The 20,266-nt window shown below is 38.7% G+C and overlaps 1 protein-coding gene and 1 long non-coding RNA gene across 4 annotated transcripts in view; one reads left to right on the forward strand and one right to left on the reverse strand.

The window, feature by feature from the left end:
• The window catches only part of LOC311088483 (nectin 1a), an 80,157-nt gene that overhangs the window by 10,521 nt on the left and 49,370 nt on the right, over positions 1 to 20,266 (forward strand). Inside the window, exon 1 of one of the 3 annotated variants that reach the window (XM_084122622.1) lies at positions 7,671 to 7,781. The exons of the other annotated variants lie outside the window; for them this stretch is intronic. Coding sequence (XP_083978748.1) covers positions 7,739 to 7,781 — 43 coding nt within the window. The 5' untranslated portion in view covers positions 7,671 to 7,738. Of the gene's footprint in view, positions 1 to 7,670; positions 7,782 to 20,266 lie in introns of those variants that run through there. 3 annotated transcript variants of the gene reach the window in all.
• Positions 7,056 to 9,662, reverse strand: LOC311088484. The gene is made up of 3 exons (XR_014607509.1): positions 8,597 to 9,662; positions 7,209 to 7,763; positions 7,056 to 7,087 (listed from the first exon to the last, which is right to left on the reverse strand). It is a non-coding gene; the product is annotated as an uncharacterized lncRNA (long non-coding RNA).

Genomic DNA, 20,266 nt, shown 5'->3' on the forward strand with positions numbered 1-20,266 from the left:
TATGTTTGAATTTTATTCATAGTCTTTACAAGGACATGTAACTTTATAGTTCTTAATGAGTTTGCATTACAACAGTGTGGCATAGTTCCTCTAACAAATCTGACAGAAGAGCAAAAAATGTACAAAGATTTTAAGCACATATAGTACCTTTATTTGAGTCAAAGAAGATGGTAATAACAATTGAAAACAAACTATAATCTTGAATGTTAAGCGGGACGTTGAAATAAACAATTCTGCGGACGTTAAACAACTTGATATAATATTAAGTATAATGTAATATAATATGAAATACTGGTTTGTCAAAGAGAAAGTTCAGTCATATTTAAAAAGTCTTTGCCTAAAACATAGACCAACAAACAAAGAAATGTGAACAGTGTCATCTCAACAAGATGACTAATCTAATAAAAAGTCATTTGCAAAACCATACTTACAAACATGTAACAAACTTACAAATTACTCATCATTTGAGTTGAGTCTATATTCTGTATGCATCATAAACAATTTTTGTATGGCCTAACTTATTTTCTTAGTGATTTGGGGTCTTAATTTTACATGGTGATTCCTTCACACGTCATTTTTTTTATTTTATCTGCAGGTTTTACCAGAGTGTGGCACTTTGTTTACCAGCCTCAAACGTTAATGAATGTGCAGCTCTCAGTGCAATAGTCAGATGTGATTCATTTGTAACAGATTAAGTGTAAAACAGAATAACTTACTTTTCGTGCTGATGCTTCATGTGATCCCACATCATAGATAGCTGTAAAGTTGCACAACAAAAATATCAACTTAGTCAAACACTCTCAAGCAGAAAGACTATCACTCAAATTCTTAATTTGCATTTATTCCTATAAACACCGAATGTTGACAGTTCTCAAAGGAAATTAACAAACTTTCACAATTGCTCACGAATGGATTTTGTGTATTTATTATAAATGTTTCTTTTCAATGTATGCTGTGCCCTCTTTTCTTACTGATTTGGTCTTTTGAATTTTACAGGTGTTTTGGACACACATACAGTAGGCTAACTCCTGTATAAATATTATGTTTGAAAGTTATTCAAGAGTGTGAACACTTTGCATCAGAGTGGTGTGACACACCCCTGACAGAATATGTTGGCGTGTAAAAATACACACAAAGAGTTTAGCACAACTATTCACACACACACACACACACACACACACACACACACACACACACACACACACACACACACACACACACACACACACACACACACAAATATCTAACTATATATTGTGTCGCTTTGATAGAACCTTGATATCACCCGTTTTTGGGGGTCAAAGAAGATGGTAATAGTTCATCTCTTTCATTTTGTGCTGGATGTTGAAGGGCTAGTGACTTCCATGATATTTTCTAGCATGAAGCTTTGTCTGGATCACTCAACACAAAATTTTGTGTTCTGACCACATGAAGATTACACTAAGATTATATTTCTTGAGTATTGCATGTTTGCACTGTACCCGACACTTAGGCGTCAACATGTATCTCTTGTGGTTGTTACCAGTGTTTGGAATAACGCCGTTTAAAAGAACGGCGTTAGGTAACGACGTTATTTTTTCAGTAACGGGGTAATCTAACTAATTACTTTTCCCGTCGTTACAACGCCGTTAACATTACTGGACGTTAAATGCGGTGCGTTACTATGCATTGATTGAATAAACGGTTTAATCCGAACGCACCCCTGGCTCGCACAGCTAGTGAGGAGGTGGGTTAATAACGAGGTAAGCGATTATGATTATGAGTGTTTCATGGTAGCCAATCAGAGCCAGTGTTTTTACACACATGCCAGCACACGCGCCACTCACACACACACACACCAGCTAAACAGAGATTCGATGAAGCAGCAGAGATGGTGAGTCAGGAGCAATCTTGACTGAAAAGTTGGCGGGCGCGATCGAAAAGTTGCAAAGTGTTTATATTTGTGTGTGTGTGTGTGTGTGTGTGTGTGTGTGTGAGAGAGAGAGAGAGAGAGAGAGAGACACGGGCGCGATCGAAAAGTCGCAAAGTGTTTACATTTGTGTGCGTGTGTGTGTGTGTGTGAGAGAGAGAGAGAGAGAGAGAGAAGCAGAGAGAGAGAGAGAGAAGCAGAAAGAGAGGCGCGGGCGCGATCGAAAAGTCGCAAAGTGTTTACATTTGTGTGCGTGTGTGTGTGTGTGTGTGTGTGTGAGAGAGAGGCGCGGACGCGATCGAACAGTGGAAAGTGGAAACATAAAAACATAATCCGTAATTTTGTTTATACAGGACATCCAAACTTCAGTGTTTTAAGTTACTGCTAATTAAAATTTTAAGGAAAACAAATATATTAATCTGAAATTTAGCAAATTAATTTTCAATTCATTCAGGTACAATTACCAAACATATCTCAAGGTCTTTTTGTCTTTTTATTAATTTAATTAATAAACTAATTATATAAAACATATATAATGTTATATCTGTCGATGTGCAATAAATATAGAAAGTTATGTACAAACACCTGTCTGTTCTACTCATTTCAACTGACTTGTGAAAACTGCTAAAAAAAAATCCAAATTCTTTGACATATAGCAACTTTTTTTTTTTTAACAGTAACGCAAATAGTTACTTTCCCTGGTAACGAGTTACTTTTATTATAGAGTAATTCAGTTACTAACTCAGTTACTTTTTGGAACAAGTAGTGAGTAACTATAACTAATTACTTTTTTAAAGTAACGTTCCCAACACTGGTTGTTACACACACACACAGGTATAATCTGAAATGTAGGTTTGTCAAAAGAAAAAAAGGTACATGCATACATTTAAAAAGTTTTCTAAGTGAAAATTGTGTTTTACTCATGTGAGGAAACTGCTCGGCTACAGTACTAATAAAAGATGCTGGTCATCAGTCTGTTTTAAAGAAAAAAATAAAGTAAAAGTTTTATTTAAAGAAAATAGACAACTTTTCTTGCTTTTTGTATGGCAAACAAATGTAAATAAAATGTTTGAACGTTTAAAATCCCTGTGTGTCTAATTTTACTCAAAATTTTGTAGTAAAATATGTAAATTTGTTGTTTTGCAATACACACACACACACACACACACACACACACACTATGGGTTGGGTTAAAAACTAAAACATTTTCTTTAAAAAATAAAAAAATGACAAAAGTAACGACCAAATTTATATACACTAAAAAGATGTTTTTGTGTGCGAGCCCAGAGAATCACCAGAACGCTTTTGATGAAGTGTCTTTCTTTAAACATCAAGGCTAGCCTAAGCAACTGTCCTAAAACCATTAACAAACCCATTTAGGATGCACTCTTCCTCCGCCAGTTCCACTCGCAAACACCTTCACTGTGAGTTAGATAAATGTTTTGATTCTTTGTCTTTTTAACACTGATCCTATTGGCGTCGGGAAACAGATACAGATGTTCTAGAAAAAACGACACCTTTTCTTGTTGAGAAGAACAAGAATAAGGGATTTTTACCCGACCGATAAAGGATTTTTAAGGCCGATACCGATACAAATATTTGGTGATTTAAAAATCCGATATTCCGATATATCGGCCGATATATATTAAAAAAACAAAATCCAGAAACGCGTAACAAAACATGAACAGATTTCCCTAACATTAGTTATTTGTAGTTATTTAAGAGTCCTCAGCCTTACTAAAATAATATGATAATGTAGTTTAAAAATAAACTTGTTTGTTTTATTGTCACAACAGAACAGAATATATTAAAGTTCTGATAAATATAATGTATAAAAATACACACTTAAGATATGAAACTTAAAGTCTTTTGAGCAAAAAAAAAATCAACTATTATTATTAATATTGACAGTAATAATTTAAAAAGATCAATGATGATGATATTATTATTATCATCATCATTTGTATTATTATTAAACAATACAAAGGTCACTCCTAGTGTGTGTGTGTGTGTGGTGTGTGTGCCTATTGCCAGTTAGTCCCTATTGCTTTTCCATTAGCTCAAACAGTAGAGCGTTGGTGCTTGCAACGCCAAGGTCATGGGTTCAAAGCAAGAACTGATAAGATTGTAAATGTGTACCTTGAAATGCAATGTAAGTCGCTTTTGATAAAAGCGTCTGCCACATGTCAATGTCAATGTTATAAGCTACCTTATAATTACAATGTCAACTTGCTTATCCCACCTGCACTCTTTTAATTCTATCCATCTATTCCATCAAGCTACAACAAACCATTTTCAATCATTTGCTGCCTGCCTTCTAAAATCTACTACTTAGTGATGCACTAAATACATTATGTGACTCGTTAATGCTGCGGCTAAATGAAGTCAGCAACGCACACTTGGATTTCACACACGTGTAAAAGAAAAGCTAACTTTTATGCACAGGCTTTGTTTGATACTTTTTCTCCATGTCTAAATGTTCACTCCTCGCGTGCCTAACTTACGTTTTACAATGCAGGAACTGGAACTACAGATATGCTAATTATAAATACAGTAATCATTACTTTATTTAGGCAGAATAAGATTGTTGTGATTTCCAAGCTCACTGATGTTAGCAGTCTTCCTCGTAGAGTGCCCTCTGGTGGACAAACTATGCAGCGCCAACACTCATAACATGGTTGCAGGGTGTTTCGTCCACTTTTAATTTATTTTTTAAATATTCATTTATCGGCCATTATAAATGCTGATACCGATACTTTGGAAAATGCCTAATATCGGCCGATAATATCGGCCCGCCGATATATCGGTCGGGCTCTAACACACACACACACACACACACACACACAAACACACACACACAGTTGTTATTAAAAGAACATTTGCCACTCTACAGATAAGGCGTTGTCGGGAAAATTCGTTTTGCGTACCTACCCCGAAGTGACAAAATAAAATACATAAAATCTGTATCAAAATTTATAAGGAAAGACCAGTACTTTGTTTAGGCTTGGTCTGTAGGGAATTCCAAACCTGCGCACATATATTCAAACGCACATAACTATAGAACCAATTCTTAATGCGCATGTGAACGCCATCAGCGTTTCTCACAGGTTCGCGTTTAAAGTCTGTGTAGAGAGAATGGTGTCGTCTTAGCGGCGCCTAATTTAATAACAAATGATTGTTGCGACGGAAGCGAATCAATCAAAACTAACTTTAGCTGGAAAATAACTTTATTAAAGAACCGCTATAAAGCCAAAACAATCTCTGTTACCTTAAATTATACGTTTATTTCTGTAAAGCTGCTTTGAAACAATCTACATTGTTAAAAGCGCTATATAAATGAAGATGACTTGACTTGACTTAAAGGGCATCTTGCAGGGTTTTTTTCTTTCAAAATTAATATATAAACTTGTATGAAAATACGATATGAAAAGTTAATGCAGGATTTAAAATTGTTTTGCAAGACATAAGGGCACAAATTTAGTAGAAATGACAGTTTCCTTGACCGTGTTGAAAAAGCTGTTTTTTCATCATCGCGTCATATTACGTCATGAGAGGGAGTCGTTTGCCGGGCTCTGCGTTCACTTAGTGCAGAGTAGGTTGGTGTTCAGTGTGTTTTCGGTGGTTATTGTATTTCAATTAATCATTGTCGTGGTAAATTATTGTGAATTATGGCCTGTCAGGACTTTGAGTCCACAGGTTTCCGGATGATTGCAATTCAGGATGGTGCTTTCTTCCCTGCCTGACTGCGTTATGTGCAGGTGAAAAGACGGGACTTCTGCATCTGCTTCGAAAAACATGGTAGTGTGTAGCGTTCACTATAGACTGGATGATTATAATCACTGATGATGGATGTTATATGATGACGGCGATATGTGCACACTGTCACAGCATCTTAATCGGGTTGCCCGGTCCGCCGTCAGAATGTGGTTCGGGCGCCGGTAGGAAACATCATGTTCACGGATCCGTCAGAGATCACTCATACATCTGTTTTACAAAATGTGCCTTGTCTTAATTTAATTCATGAACATATCCTACATAAACTTGTAATGTAATGCATTTATGTGTTTGTTATTAGTCTGCAGCCGAAACTTATTATTATAAATAGTTCTATAATTCATTTTCAATCTGTACAAAACCACTTATATGTTTGTGTTGTCTGTTGCTTCTTATAAAGTTTTTATACAGTAAGACAGTTGTGATTATTTTTTATTCATTGTCACCAAAATGGGACCATTCAAAGCCTTTATAAAGTCCCTCTTTCTCTGGAAACTTTCTCCTAATGGCTGACACAACACATGCAGATATTAAGGGTCCAATACTTTGCTATTGCCTGATACATGATAATAATCTGTACAATATTGTGATCGGAGTATAGTGTTGTTATACATATCGTCGGCTAACGTGGATATATCTATAAGCTAACGCTGGTCTCTCATCAAGACACCTGCCCTGGTCTCCTCACACACCACAACTCAATTTCTTGTTCTGCCTAATCCTGGCCTGTCTTGCTCTCTTGGCTGCATAGCAGGCTCATAATTAACTTATATGGCTGATGTCCGTCATACGAGTAAACATTTACAATTTCCTCAGCGTCCAAACTGTCATTGCGATCCATTGCTTTCCTATTGTTTACTTTGACCGCACTCCCTCCTGTTACGTCACTTCCGGCGGTTTTCAGATGCGAAGTAAAATTTTCTCACAAAAACGACTCTAGAAGCCTTAATAGCGTTTTATAAGTATATATTTATATTTAAATCTAGTTCCTACATTATTTTTCTATACATTGACTCACTGGGTAGTCTAACCTGCAAGATGCCCTTTAAAAGAACATCCCCAGACATGTTATTTTAATGAATATAGCCAGTGTGGTGTAGGGGTAATCGTATTCCTGAATGTCTTGACTCAAATACTTTGACTCAGTTAACATATAGGCTACCCTATTGATCAAACAACGATTTTGACACTCAGGGTGTCAACATTACGTAATACCTGCTTGGGTGAATTTCACCCCCAACAATCAAAGGAAAATACAATCAGCAACAGTTTCCCCCATACAGGCGTTCCCCCTGTAAAAACATTTGACACCCACTGACCAGTCAGTTTGAGTGACACATGGATTCCCTGTCAATCACTAGTGACAAGGAAAGGATTTTACTTGGAAAGGATTTTGCCTGTCACCTGAAAGAAAACAGTCTGTACTTAGGGTTTGTAAGGGCAGTAGATAGACATTGACAGAGTGTAGTGGAGAATTGTATTTCAGTGGGTAACATGGCAATTATTTAAGATTAAAGTCACTTACTTGGAACAAAAGCCCTTGCGATTCTCTCTAGACATACAGAGTCCCAGAAGTCATCAATGTCTACCTTTCCATCAAAACCATCAGGTGGATTCTCTAGTTCACTGACTACAAGTTATAATAAATATTAATATAGTTGACAATAAATGGGAGGTGGCATTTTCTAGAATAAAACCTGGACTGTACCTGCCATGCTAAAAACACAGTTCTACCAGAAAGACTCAGGAGAATTAATACTGTGACAATAAACATTTATTTAAGAGCTCAGCAAACAATCAAATTCTTTGGCGTAGGCCCCGTCCGTAACTCGCATTCCGAGGGTACGGAATCTGCATATCCTGCCTGAAGACGAAGGCAGGGGCGCAGCTCACCCATCTGGTGGTGGTGGGGTGGAAGGAGGAGAGGACATCCTGGCGTCTTCAGGGTAGAGGGGAGAGCCTGTCTGGAGGTGATGGGGAGGATGGAGGGGAGGACCCAGCATAGAAATGTTAGGGAGATGAAGGAAAAGTCCCGTCTTGGTGGTGGATGGGAGGATGGAGGTGGTTGAAGCGACAGCATCTGTGAACTCAGACATGTGTAAGTACCACCCTTTTATACTGGCTATTAGGATATGATTGGATAGAAGAGAAGGTAATACATGACGTGAACGATTGAGTCTTCCTGGCAGAACTTGCGCTAGGCTTCATTTCTACCAGGAAGACTCGGAAGAATTAATACTGTGAAAATAAACATTTATTTAAGAGCTCAGCAAACAATCAAATTCTTTGGCATAGGCCCCGTCCGTAACTCGCATTCCGAGGGTACGGAATCTGCATATCCTGCCTGAAGACGAAGGCAGGGGTGCAGCTCACCCTCAAAAATTAGGTGGAGTCTTTTGATAGGACACATGGGCCACAGGCCATCTTTTGATAGGACACATGGGCCACAGGCCATCTTTTGATAGGACACATGGGCCACAGGCCATCTTTTGATAGGACACATGGGAAACAGGCCATCTTTTGATAGGACACATGGGCCACAGGCCATCTTTTGATAGGACACATGGGCCACAGGCCATCTTTTGATAGGACACATGGGCCACAGGCCATCTTTTGATAGGACACATGGGAAACAGGCCATCTTTTGATTTGTCACATGGACCGCAGGCCATCTTTTAGTTCTGTCATATGGACCACTGTCCATTATATTGTTACGGTCATGTGGGCCACAGCCATCTTTGGATCTGTCGCGTGGGTCTCAGCCACTTTTGGATCTGTCGCATGGATCGCAGCCATTTAATTTGCTACGTGGCTGCTGGCCGTCTTTAAGTTCAGTCGATGGACCACAGCCATCATAATACATGCAAAGCCACTTGGCCAGACACCACCACCAGTGTTTAAATAGGTATTTACCTGAACTGTTACTGGAGAGCTTGCTGAGCTTCGAGGATAGTTTTTAAATCTGGTCTTATGTAGGACTCAAATGCAGAGGAAGACCATTTGCCCAGCATCTTGATAGCTGGAGTAGAAATGTCACGTTCATCTGCTGTAGTGGCTGTCCCGATCCTGAGGGAATAACCAGTATACTGGGAGGGAGATAACTGCAGCTTTTGTGACAAAAAAATAGATGAGTCCTGAACCAGGCTTTAGAGAGAGATGCTTTTTTAAGGTAGAAAATAGGAGAAGAGATCCGAGAATCTAGGGCGGAATTTTAATCATAGATGAGAAGGGACAAAATTTATTGCTAAATTTAGAATTTGTTAATGATACCAGAAACTTGAGAGTCAGTTCAATAATGATACTCGCCTTCAATGATAATTCCAGCATAGTATATGAAAATATATTTGGGGCATTCCTAGCCAAACCACTCACACACACCCTGGGGACACTGAAGATCCACCACACATCGATTTCGTAATTTGTAGACGAGCAAGGAACAACCGTCCGTGATCAGGATGGGAAATAAAGGAATCTGAAAAGAAAAGCGAAACATTATAATCAATTCTGCAGAAATATAAGCTTTTAAGGTGTAGTGAGTCACACCTTCAGTGATACACTGTCTAGCTGGATTGAGCATAGTGACTAATTTACATGATCACTGTTAGAGAAGGGCAGGGTGATGGATAAGGGTTGCTGAAGGGCAGAGCCGCCTGAAGACTAAAGTGCGTAGCTATGGCATTGCAGAGGTCAGAAATGTGCTTGCGTGACCTTAATCATGAAATTGGAGACTACTGATTGCCAGATGAATGTCTCAGGAATAGCATGATCGTCTAACAAGAGGATCTGCCTAGTGATGCAACCGAGCTCGTTAGCACATACAACATAAGTTTTGCCACCACTTCGAACCCAAAAGATGTTAGCAGCCACTATAAGATAATTTCGGTAAAGCGCTAATGAAAGAAGCCTGAGCAGGCTCTGCAATTCATCTAACCTTTGCTGTTCCAAATGTCCAAATCTGAACGGATATGCATCCTTCGTCTAGATCAGGGGTGTCCAAACTCAGTCCTGGAGGGCCACTGTACTGCAGAGTTTAGCTCCAACCCCAATTAAACACACCTGAACCAGATAATCAGACCTTGATTATCTGGTTCAGGTGTGTTTAATTGGGGTTGGAGCTAAACTCTGCAGGACAGTGGCCCTCCAGGACTGAGTTTGGACACCCCTGGTCTAGATGATCGGATCACTTAATTAGGCACTGAGTTGGCCATTGTTAACAGAGGAGAGATAAATGCCCTGTCTTAAAGAGATACTTACAGTGAATTTTTTAGATTTTTTTTTTATTTTTATTTTTTTATATCTTATTAAATCTTAATACATACTTACCTGAAGTAAGGTGACGGCATACCGATAAGATACAACCTCAATCACACTTGATATTCTGATGTGATTTTTGAGCGTAGAAAATATTTCACAGCTGCGCAGCGTACACCTGACAGTTTTATTCACGACAGAGAGATCACTGCCATGGCAACCGAGTGAGTCCCTTGAATAGAAAAATAGGTGAACATTTAAATCATAAAGATGAGTAAATGTTATGTCATTCGAGTCTTCTTGACTGTGATTTGTCTGGTGATTGGTTTGAATTAGTCTAAACTTATAACTGATAGTTCTACTGTGTTAAGCACGTTTTGGCAAAGTCTGTGACCTTTGACCTGACCATCCTTAGTCTGCCGTTGTACATTTAATATCAAATACCTATAATGTAAATATTTCTCTGACACATATCGGTGGATTAAAGTAGTCGCCAAGAAAATTATTTAGTGTTATGGTGGTTGTACCATATTTCTGTTAGTGAAGAACTTAAATGCAAGTATTAAAAGATCTTGATGATATGAAAAATCATATCATTGTAGGCCTATATGCCACAAGTCAAATTGTATATAGAGATATAGAGAATTATTATCACTGTAAGTGTATCATTTACTTCCTTTGTATTAAATACTCCTGCTACATATATATACACATGGGTGATTCTTAGATTATGGGCACTTTTATGTAGGCTACTTTGGTCATATTTTTTAAAATACATATAATTTTGGACAAATTCCTCTTTTTCAAACTAACAATAAAACCTCCTTAAAAACCTTTTACTACCTTCCTATTATGATTTTTCATACTTTTCAACCTCTTTATAGGTGTCAAAATCACTGTTTTCTCCTTGTCGCACACCCAGGCTTTTAAACTTCAACAATGAAAATAGTTTAAAAATATGACTTAACTGGAACTGGTAACTATTAATATACTAAATTAAGCACTAGTAAAATAATTAAGATGCATTATAGTATTTAATATGAGACCACCATCAATATTACTTTTTATACAAAATATAGCTCTCATGGTCTTATAGCTCTGAAGTCTGCAATCATCTAGGTAAAAGTCGAAATCTTCCCGGCGGTCGGGAAGTGATAATCACCATAAATTCCGAAGCAATAACGAATTCAGAGAAGCGAAAATCAAGTTGAATAGGTAATGCTCTATGGGATGATTATAGTATCAAAATGATTAACACGTGCAAGCACACTTATCAATGAACTTGATACATGTTGCAGAAATGTTTTATCCATGCCTTTCAACTTGCGTGTGCAAAATTCAAAATTGAATGAATGTGAAGCAATTTGTACAAATAGAGACATTTTTGTGAATACAAATGTTTTCCTTTGTATTAGGCCCCGTTTACACGTACATGGTTATTTTGAAAAACGGAGACATTTCCCTTCGTTTGCACCCTTCGTTTACACGCAAACGGAGGATTCGCCAATGAAACCGATTCTTTCTAAAAACTCCGGCCAGAGTGGAGATTTTGAAAATCTTCGTTTGCACGTTTGCATGTAAACAGAGAAAAACAGAGTTTTAGGCAGCGACGTCACGGAATGTGACCATTTTCGGGATTCTGATTGGCTAAGGTGGGCTTGAGCTTCTCGTTACACTGCCACCTACAGGTTTGGCATGTTCTTGACAGCATATACACAGGTTCGTGTGCACGATGTTATTTTTGAAAACGAAGAGGGGAGAAATGTCCGTTTATGAAAATAGCCATCCACGTGTAAACGTAGCCTTAGTGTATCATAATTTGCACATGCAACACAGAAGATATGCATGTGTGGATCAGGTGACGCGTGCATTCATTGACGTCTTTTCTGAGCCGATCTCCTTTGATTCATTTGGATTTTGAGACTTTCTTTTCGCGGTTTTTAAGCATTTCACAACCCACACACAAACAACTACAAATAAATAGGCCTGGTGCTAATTATTAATGTGTGCACAACTACCCATCTATTTGACAAATTCACAAATGTGCGTCACTACATTTAAACTAATACAATACAACTTGTGTGTGCAAAATCCAAAATCACATGAATGTGCAGCCTTTTGTACAAATAGAGACATAGTTGTTAATACAAAAACTCGATTTTGTATTAATGTAGGCCAGAATTTGTGCATGCAACAAGTAAGATGTGCATTTGTGGATGAGGTGACACGCGTGCATTCATTGACTCGTTTCTGAGTCGATCCTATTTGATTCATTTGGATTTTGAGACTTTCATTTTGCGGTTTCGCCTTGCTCGATCCACACACAGATGTCTGAGTAAACCTGCTACCACCTGACGGCAGTATTCTGCTAAAACAGACAACGGCAGTGTAATCAAGCGTTCTTCCCCATTTAAGATGCCTAATGTGAGTGATATTGAAGCACCAAATTTAGTACACAATATTGGCCTACCTTATTTATAAAGCATACTTTATAGAGGCAAACAGATTAAATCAGATTATGAACAACACCCATAGAAAACCATTATAAAACGCTTAACGTGCAATAGCGCGTTGCATGTTCAATAAAGTGTATTGGCTACTGAGTTTAAATATCACTGTCTTACTGCATTGACGTTAAGCTTTTTCTTTATAATATGCTCTATGGGAGGAAAACTATATAGCCTACAGACAAGAGCCTATATGAACGCGACGTGCGGCGTTTCACGTTAATGGCATTTCCCTTCCTGAGCCTGTTAAAAAGAAAAAGCTTAACATGAAATTCTGCAGTTGCGTTTAACTTTGCGTGTGTATGGGAGAGCAACCGGTCCGAGAGAGCAGTGAAGTTTTAGGTTTGATATTCGCCCCATTTTCTAAAGGGACCATCTGCAAATTCCACTCACAGTCAAAAAAATATAGACGTCCAGTCATTCATTCAAATGATGGTAAATGCCTAGTGGGCAGACTGACTTAGCCTACTGTATGTCCAGCCAATATCTCGATTGAACAGTACAATTTTTTAAATTACCGTAAATTGTTTTTCTATTCATGTTCCAAAGGTTGTACGTTCCTAGTGATAGTCAGGTGAACTTTTGCATTATTCACCTGTAGTAAGTCACCAAAAACCTGTTTGGTAATTACAGTATTTTTTATATAAAATAATAATTGTTTACTGTAAATAGGCTACATGAAGGGAGGTATTTTGACAATTTCTCCTGTAGTAAGCCAGTCTAGTCACTAGGAACATACTACAACCATTTTGAACAGGAAAAAAACCCTTTTGGTGAATTACAGTATTTTTCTGCAGAATACAGGCTACATACATTAAGGGAAGTATTGTCCAAATTTTACTTGTAAGTCAGTCTTACAGGAACCTTCTACGAGCTTTGGAATTTGAAAATGTCTGTTTTTAAATATTAAAAGTAATTTGAATTAAAACAAATTATATGTTTTAACGCAGTTAGTGGAATTGGCAGACGTCCCCTTGTGCATCATGAGCTGTGGTTAGCGCGTCAAAGCGTTCTCATGTAGAAATTTGCAGCTACACACACGTAGGGCCAGTTGATTTTCAATTAATATTTCATGTCGATATACAATGGTTGCATGTTAAAACTCATCGTGCTATACTAAGACTATAGCCTATAACAGTGGCTTAAGGGTCAAGGGAAAACAAATGTACTGCGAAAATCGTCTTTAACATTTAAAAACAGACATTTTCAAATTCCAAAGCTTGTATACTAATACAATGTGTAGTCAGATAAAAATAAGCCTATAATATGAACGCAACTGCGAAATTTCACGTTTTTTTTTTAACAGGAAAAAATGGCAAGCTTATGCCATGTTAAGCTTTTTCTTTTTAACAGACTCAGGAAGGGAAATGCGTCGCGAAATACGTCGCGTTCATATAGGCTCTTGTCTGTAGGCTATATAGTTTTCCTCCCATAGAGCATATTATAAAGAAAAAACTTAACGTCAATGCAGTAAGACAGTGATATTTAAACTCAGTAGCCAATACACCTTATTGAACATGCAACGCGCTATTGCACGTTAAGCGTTTTATAATGGTTTGCTTCTATAAAGTATGCTTTATTAATAAGGTAGGCCAATATTGTGTACTAAATTTGGTGCTTCAATATCACTCACATTAAGCGTCTTAAATGGGGAAGAACGCTTGATTACGCTGCCGTTGTCTGTTTTAGCAGAATACTGCCGTCTAGTGGTAGCAGGTTTACTCAGACATCTGTGTGTGGATCGAGCAAGGCGAAACCGCGAATTGAAAGTCTCAAAATCCAAATGAATCAAATAGGATCGACTCAGAAACGAGTCAATGAATGCACGCGTGTCACCTCATCCACAAATGCACATCTTACTTGTTGCATGCACAAATTCTGCCCTACATTAATACAAAATCGAGGTTTTGTATTAACAACTATGTATTAACAACTATTTGTACAAAATGCTGCACATTCATGTGATTTTGGATTTTGCACACACAAGTTGTATTGTATTAGTTTAAATGTAGTGACGCACATTTGTGAATTTGTCAAATAGATGGGTAGTTGTGCACACATTAATAATTAGCACCAGGCCTATTCATTTGTAGTTGTTTGTGTGTGGGTTGTGAAATGCTTAAAAACCGCGAAAAGAAAGTCTCAAAATCCAAATGAATCAAAGGAGATCGGCTCAGAAAAGACATCAATGAATGCACGCGTGTCACCTGATCCACACATGCACATCTTCTGTGTTGCATGCGCAAATTACGATACACTAATACAAAGGAAAACATTTGTATTCACAAAAATGTTTCTATTTGTACAAATTGCTTCACATTCATTCAATTTTTAATTTTGCACACGCAAGTTGAAAGGCATGGATAAAACATTTCTGCAACATGTATCAAGTTCATTGATAAGTGTGCTTGCACGTGTTAATCATTTTGATACTATAATCATCCCATAATGCTCCTTTAAGATGGAAGGCACTCTCACATGGTGAGTGAGCAGATGAGGAGCGCGAGCTGTAAATAGGGCTTGGGCGTCGTGACGTCATACTTGGCGTGGCGGCCATGTTGATGGCCTCGCGAATGTAAACATACAGCAAGTCGAACGAGGAGAAGCAGAGTTGGGAGAAAGAAAAGAAAGAAAAAAGATGTTAAAATTCCGAAAAGGATGTGGAATTTACGGGGATACATTAAATAGGGAAGCCAGGGACCAGTAACGTTATGTGGACAAAATCGGCAAAAAAGTGTAGTTAGTAGCTGTCAACCCTCCCGTTTTTTTCCGGGTTTCTCACGCATTTGAGCTCTTTTCCCTCTGTCTTCCCGTTTTAGTATTTTCCTATAAAATATCCTGAAAAATGAAAATTTCAACATTAATCTTTCTGTTGCTATCCCTCTGCTGACAGCAAAAATTCGTACTACAAAACTGCAGCATTAACTAAGCGAGTTGTGAAGCTAGGTCTAACGTGACTTTGATTAGATTGGCGTGAAATCGTGCTCTCACAACAACCACGCTGTTATCTTAAAAAGGCCAATATCACGCTAAGGTTGCCTTCAAGTAAGCAAAACGATGCTTTGAAAACATCTGTTTTGCTGGAAGGGCAAGGGGGTAGCAACAGGACAATAGTAACGTTACAGAGACTGACAGGTCCGATGGAAGGGCTAACATTAATGTTATGAGAGTAAGGTATTAAAATACGGGATATTTTACAGGAAAGTTTGTCCACATACTGGTCCCTGGTTTCCCTATTTAACGTATCCCGGTAAATTCCACATCCTTTTCGGGATTTTAACATCTTTTTTCTTTCTTTTCTTTCTCCCAACTCTGCTTCTCCTCGTTCGACTTGCTGTATGTTTACATTCGCGAGGCCATCAACATGGCCGCCACGCCAAGTATGACGTCACGACGCCCAAGCCCTATTGCATATAAGCCAATTTGATATCTTAGTTGCTCTTAAGCTTGTTTTAATTCTTTTCAGCAACCAGCTGTTAATATTTTGCAACTAACCATGAGTGCGTGGGATCGACAACGCTGAAATAGATTAGTAGCCTACTGCGCTGTGGATATCCGTTACGTGAATCTTTGCTTGCAACTGCTATAACCATCAGCGAGCTATCCGGCCCTACTTTTTTTAAATGTTACAGTAGGCTATGTTGCATTGCAGACTGTATCGGCAGTTTTTTTTTTTTTTTTTTAAGAAAACTACCACGTCACCACAGTCACCATTTGAACTTTACCGCTGATGAAGGAGCAGTGGAGTAGCAAATTAATATACTTACCTGAATGAAGTTTAATCATATTAATGGGGACATGTAAACAGTGGCCGCTGGAAGCGCCTACCAACGTAAAAGCCTTGAAAGTGGAACTTCAACTTGAACTTGAAAAACCCGTGAGATTTAAAGCCGCCACATTCTTGTTTCCTACACAATTGTGTCGCACTTGCGCACCGCGAAAATTGCTGAGATCAAATCAACGATATGACTTGTGTTATGATTGGAATCGAAACGCGAGTGAGTGAACGCCGGTGTCATTTCTGCGAACTGAGTTGAAGCGACAGCATCTGCGAACTCAGACGTGTAAGTACCACCCTTTTATACTGGCTATTAGGATATGATTGGATAGAAGAGAAGGTAATACATGACGTGAACGATTGAGTCTTCCTGGCAGAACTTGCGCTAGGCTTCATTTCTTGTGGAGATCCATGACGACAATAGGTGGGTCCACAGTGAACACAGGCAAAATCATAATTATGATCTGTTAACGCTTCAAAATGAAGGTACCCATGTATCACAGTGTTCTTGTTGGGATATTTTTGTCCTGAGGTCAGCTCACATGTTTCAATAGCTCGACCTAGAGCTGTGTGTGTCTGGAATAAGAGATTTTCAATAACAAATTATATGAAATGCACATGTTCTTCTTCAGCCTTATCATTTGTATTTTCAAAATGCTCCTTCATTGTTTGGAATAGGTGCCACTTGGCAATGCACTTGTGAATACAAGCCTGTTTTCCTGTAGCACAATGACAGTGCCATGTGTTTTTGACTAAGTTACCATCATTTTGCCAAACTGGTTGCAGTAGGAGAGGTGTGGCTCATAAACAGACACAAATTTCCTTGTGGAAGAGCTTCCAACTTGAACCTCAATACTGAAAGGTATGCCTTCCTCACTTGCTGCTGCTTGTTTATGGAGACATATCTTGTGGTTTTCTCTTCACCGAACCACTTGCTGCTCACAATTTCTCTGAAGACATCTTCCTCAAGCTGGATCTTAGAGGTGAGGGGTGGTGGACAATACTTCAGTGACTGAATATGGGCACAGTCATATGTAACGAAACCACTCCTGTGCATTACCTCTGTGTTTCGGATACAGTCATCCACTGCGCACCTAATTTGGTGGTTCATGCCAGATGTTTTTTTCTGGACATGAATGGGCCCACTGTTACTGTTAAATGACTTTAAAACAGCATATATTCCACACGCTAAATGGCGATTGTGATGACCTGCGTCTTCCATTGGGGTTTTCCTTATCCATGGATGGATTACTCCGCCCTCCTACCTGATTTCATCGGTGACACCTGTTGCCGATTTCCCTTTTCTCCTTTAAAAAGACGCAAGATGGATGGCAGAGAGCGCGGCCTATTTGATTGCTTTCGTTTGGTTTTGGTTCTTTTTTGCATGCATCATACACCACAGCACATTACATTTCCATGCATTCATCTAACATGACACTACTGACACCTGACTGCTACAATACATTAGCCTGACGTCGTCATACTCAGATTCTAGTCAGAATGTGAGTCTGATACTGCTCCATTGAGCTTTGATTATGGGGTGTTTCAACCGAACCAGGAAAAAAAATGCCTCTGCACTCAATTGGATAGACCTACAACCAATCAGAGCAACGGAGTAAGTGACGTATGTTTTTCATTCATGTTTCCGATCGCGGTTCTCTGTTCCTCTTTTAAAATTAATGCGCTGTCGATATCTTCTATAACAGATGCAATGGCGGAATCTACACATGATGTTTTATAAACAAAGTTCAGGAGGAGCACATTCAAATAATTAATCCAATCAACTTGTCATCAAACAATTACCATGTCTACCCTATCAGCATGAGAGGAAGCATATATTTATTCTCTCTGTCAACTCACCTAACATTCCTTGACAGTTTTCAGCATCCCTCCACTCACTCTCGGCTTGTTCTTCCACAGCCTGGAATACGGGGGGAGTACTTTGGGTTCGGGCCGAATACCGAGCCCGCCCTCTCCTCAGACAGCACGCCAAATATGCATTTATTCTATCTGACTTATTTGTAAGCGTGAACTCGTGAAATCTCAATTCTTCAGCGGCAGTCATTTGAATTCAACCCAAGCGCTCTTTGATGACGTGGATGATTACGTTACCGTTGCTCATCTGTCCATCATCGTATAAAGCCCGCCCTGACAATTTGATTGGTCCGAACAATTTTTGTTCGGGCATAATAGCTCCTCAACGGAACGAGTCCAGACCGAACTTCCCGACCTAAAAATTTTGTGGGCGGGGCTAAGTTTCGGCTGGCATCCAGGCTAACAATACATAGTTTTTGTATAGTTTTTCTTTTTGTTAATTTGTTAATTTTTCAAAATTTGGCTTTCTCGTGTGTCCCAATTTTTGTTGCATCCCTTTTTGAGCCACGGGGCGTAACAACGATCCACTCTTATATCTTCTTTGACAATCAGGTGTCGTCTCTTCATGTGTTGTTTAAGATTTTTTTTATTCAACACAACTGCACACTGCACCCGTCTCACTTGAGAAGATCTGCCAACTGTTGTCGTTGTTGATGTTGATGTTAGTGTTGGTTCATCCAGCACAGGGTGAGCCTGGGACTGGTGCTCTGATCTCTGGTTTGCCCCCTGTGCATTCTGTGATTGGCAGGTGTTGAGGTGTCTCAATAAATTATTCCTCCTCAGAAATGTGAGGCCACAACCACAGCAGTGGTAGTGACTGCCCTTTCTGCAGCCCACATTGCATATGTACATCAAAAATTCTGAACTAAAAAAGTAAAAAAATCTAATAGTTGGCCCACGTAACGTGAAACAATGGCTTGGCAAATATGGCAAAGACAGCTGACCATCAGTAACTTCATCACTAATAACATTATTTTTGTAATTTTATAACCAATCAATAGAAGATTTCATAGAAGACCATGATACAGGGCATAGTGCAATATACAGTATGCGACAGGCTGTGTACAATACATGAGTCAGTGTGCAATATAGGACAAACACTTTTTATAACTTTATGATCTTCTGATTAAGTGATGCAGATTTGTGGATTGTGCATAACATAGATGGGGAGAATCTTATGATGCGTAATTGGTGGAGGGGTATGTGGTCTGTGTGTGTGTTTATGAGTGTCTGTATTCATTTATTTATTTACTATACTGATGGGACAATATTTAAAGGAAGGCCATGATATAGGGTAGGATGCAATACATGTTGTAGGCTGTGTGCAATACATGAGGTAATGAGGCAGTGTGCAATAGAATATTGTGATTGTGATGCAGATTGTGGACTGTGCGTTACTTGAATACTTATCATGGGGCTATTTTATATGATATGTACTTATAATGGGGAGGGGAATCTCTCTGTGTATGCATGTCTATGTGTGGGTGTGTGTTTTGCTTATATTGTGTAAACATGATTTTATGTGTACCCGTGCCAGACTCTCACTTCCCAAAGATGAATTTCTCCACTCTGGAGACAACAAAGGCTTAACTATCTATCTAAAACATACCTCCATGATGCACCACCGTCTTTAGATGGCTCTGTATGTGGGTTTCCACCCTGGCATAGTCCCCCTTGTAATGAGGACAGAAATGGCAGTGGAGCAGTGTGCAGCCTGGGTCTGGGCATCTTTGGTATTGCGGCTTCTGACCGCTGGACAGTACTGAAGAGTGTAACTACAGTGAAAGGAAGACATATGGAGAACATTAACCAAACTCAAATGTATTCTTATACCATCTTGGTGCTGCTTGAACTTGCTGCGTTGTCTAACGTGTTCAACAAACAAGCAACATGGATGCATAATGTTTTTTACATCTTTACTTTGAATGACGTTAAGATGGAAAGAAATAATGTGCGTTGCTGACATGTTTTTAAACGTTGCCACAAAAACACGATGACTAGTTTTGTCAGTATTTAACTTACCTAAGCAATCATAGATTGTATATAAAACAAAAAAATCTAACTCCATTCTGGCTAGCTGAACCTAGAACTATGGCTTACGCCGAGCCTCAATTATAACGTTACCCATGCCATGCCATGACATCGTTAACTAACTTGCTTGCTTTCGTTGTC

The sequence above is a fragment of the Abramis brama genome (genome assembly GCF_963993115.1).
Source record: "Abramis brama genome assembly, chromosome: 8".
In the NCBI taxonomy this organism is placed as follows: Eukaryota; Metazoa; Chordata; class Actinopteri; order Cypriniformes; family Leuciscidae; genus Abramis; species Abramis brama.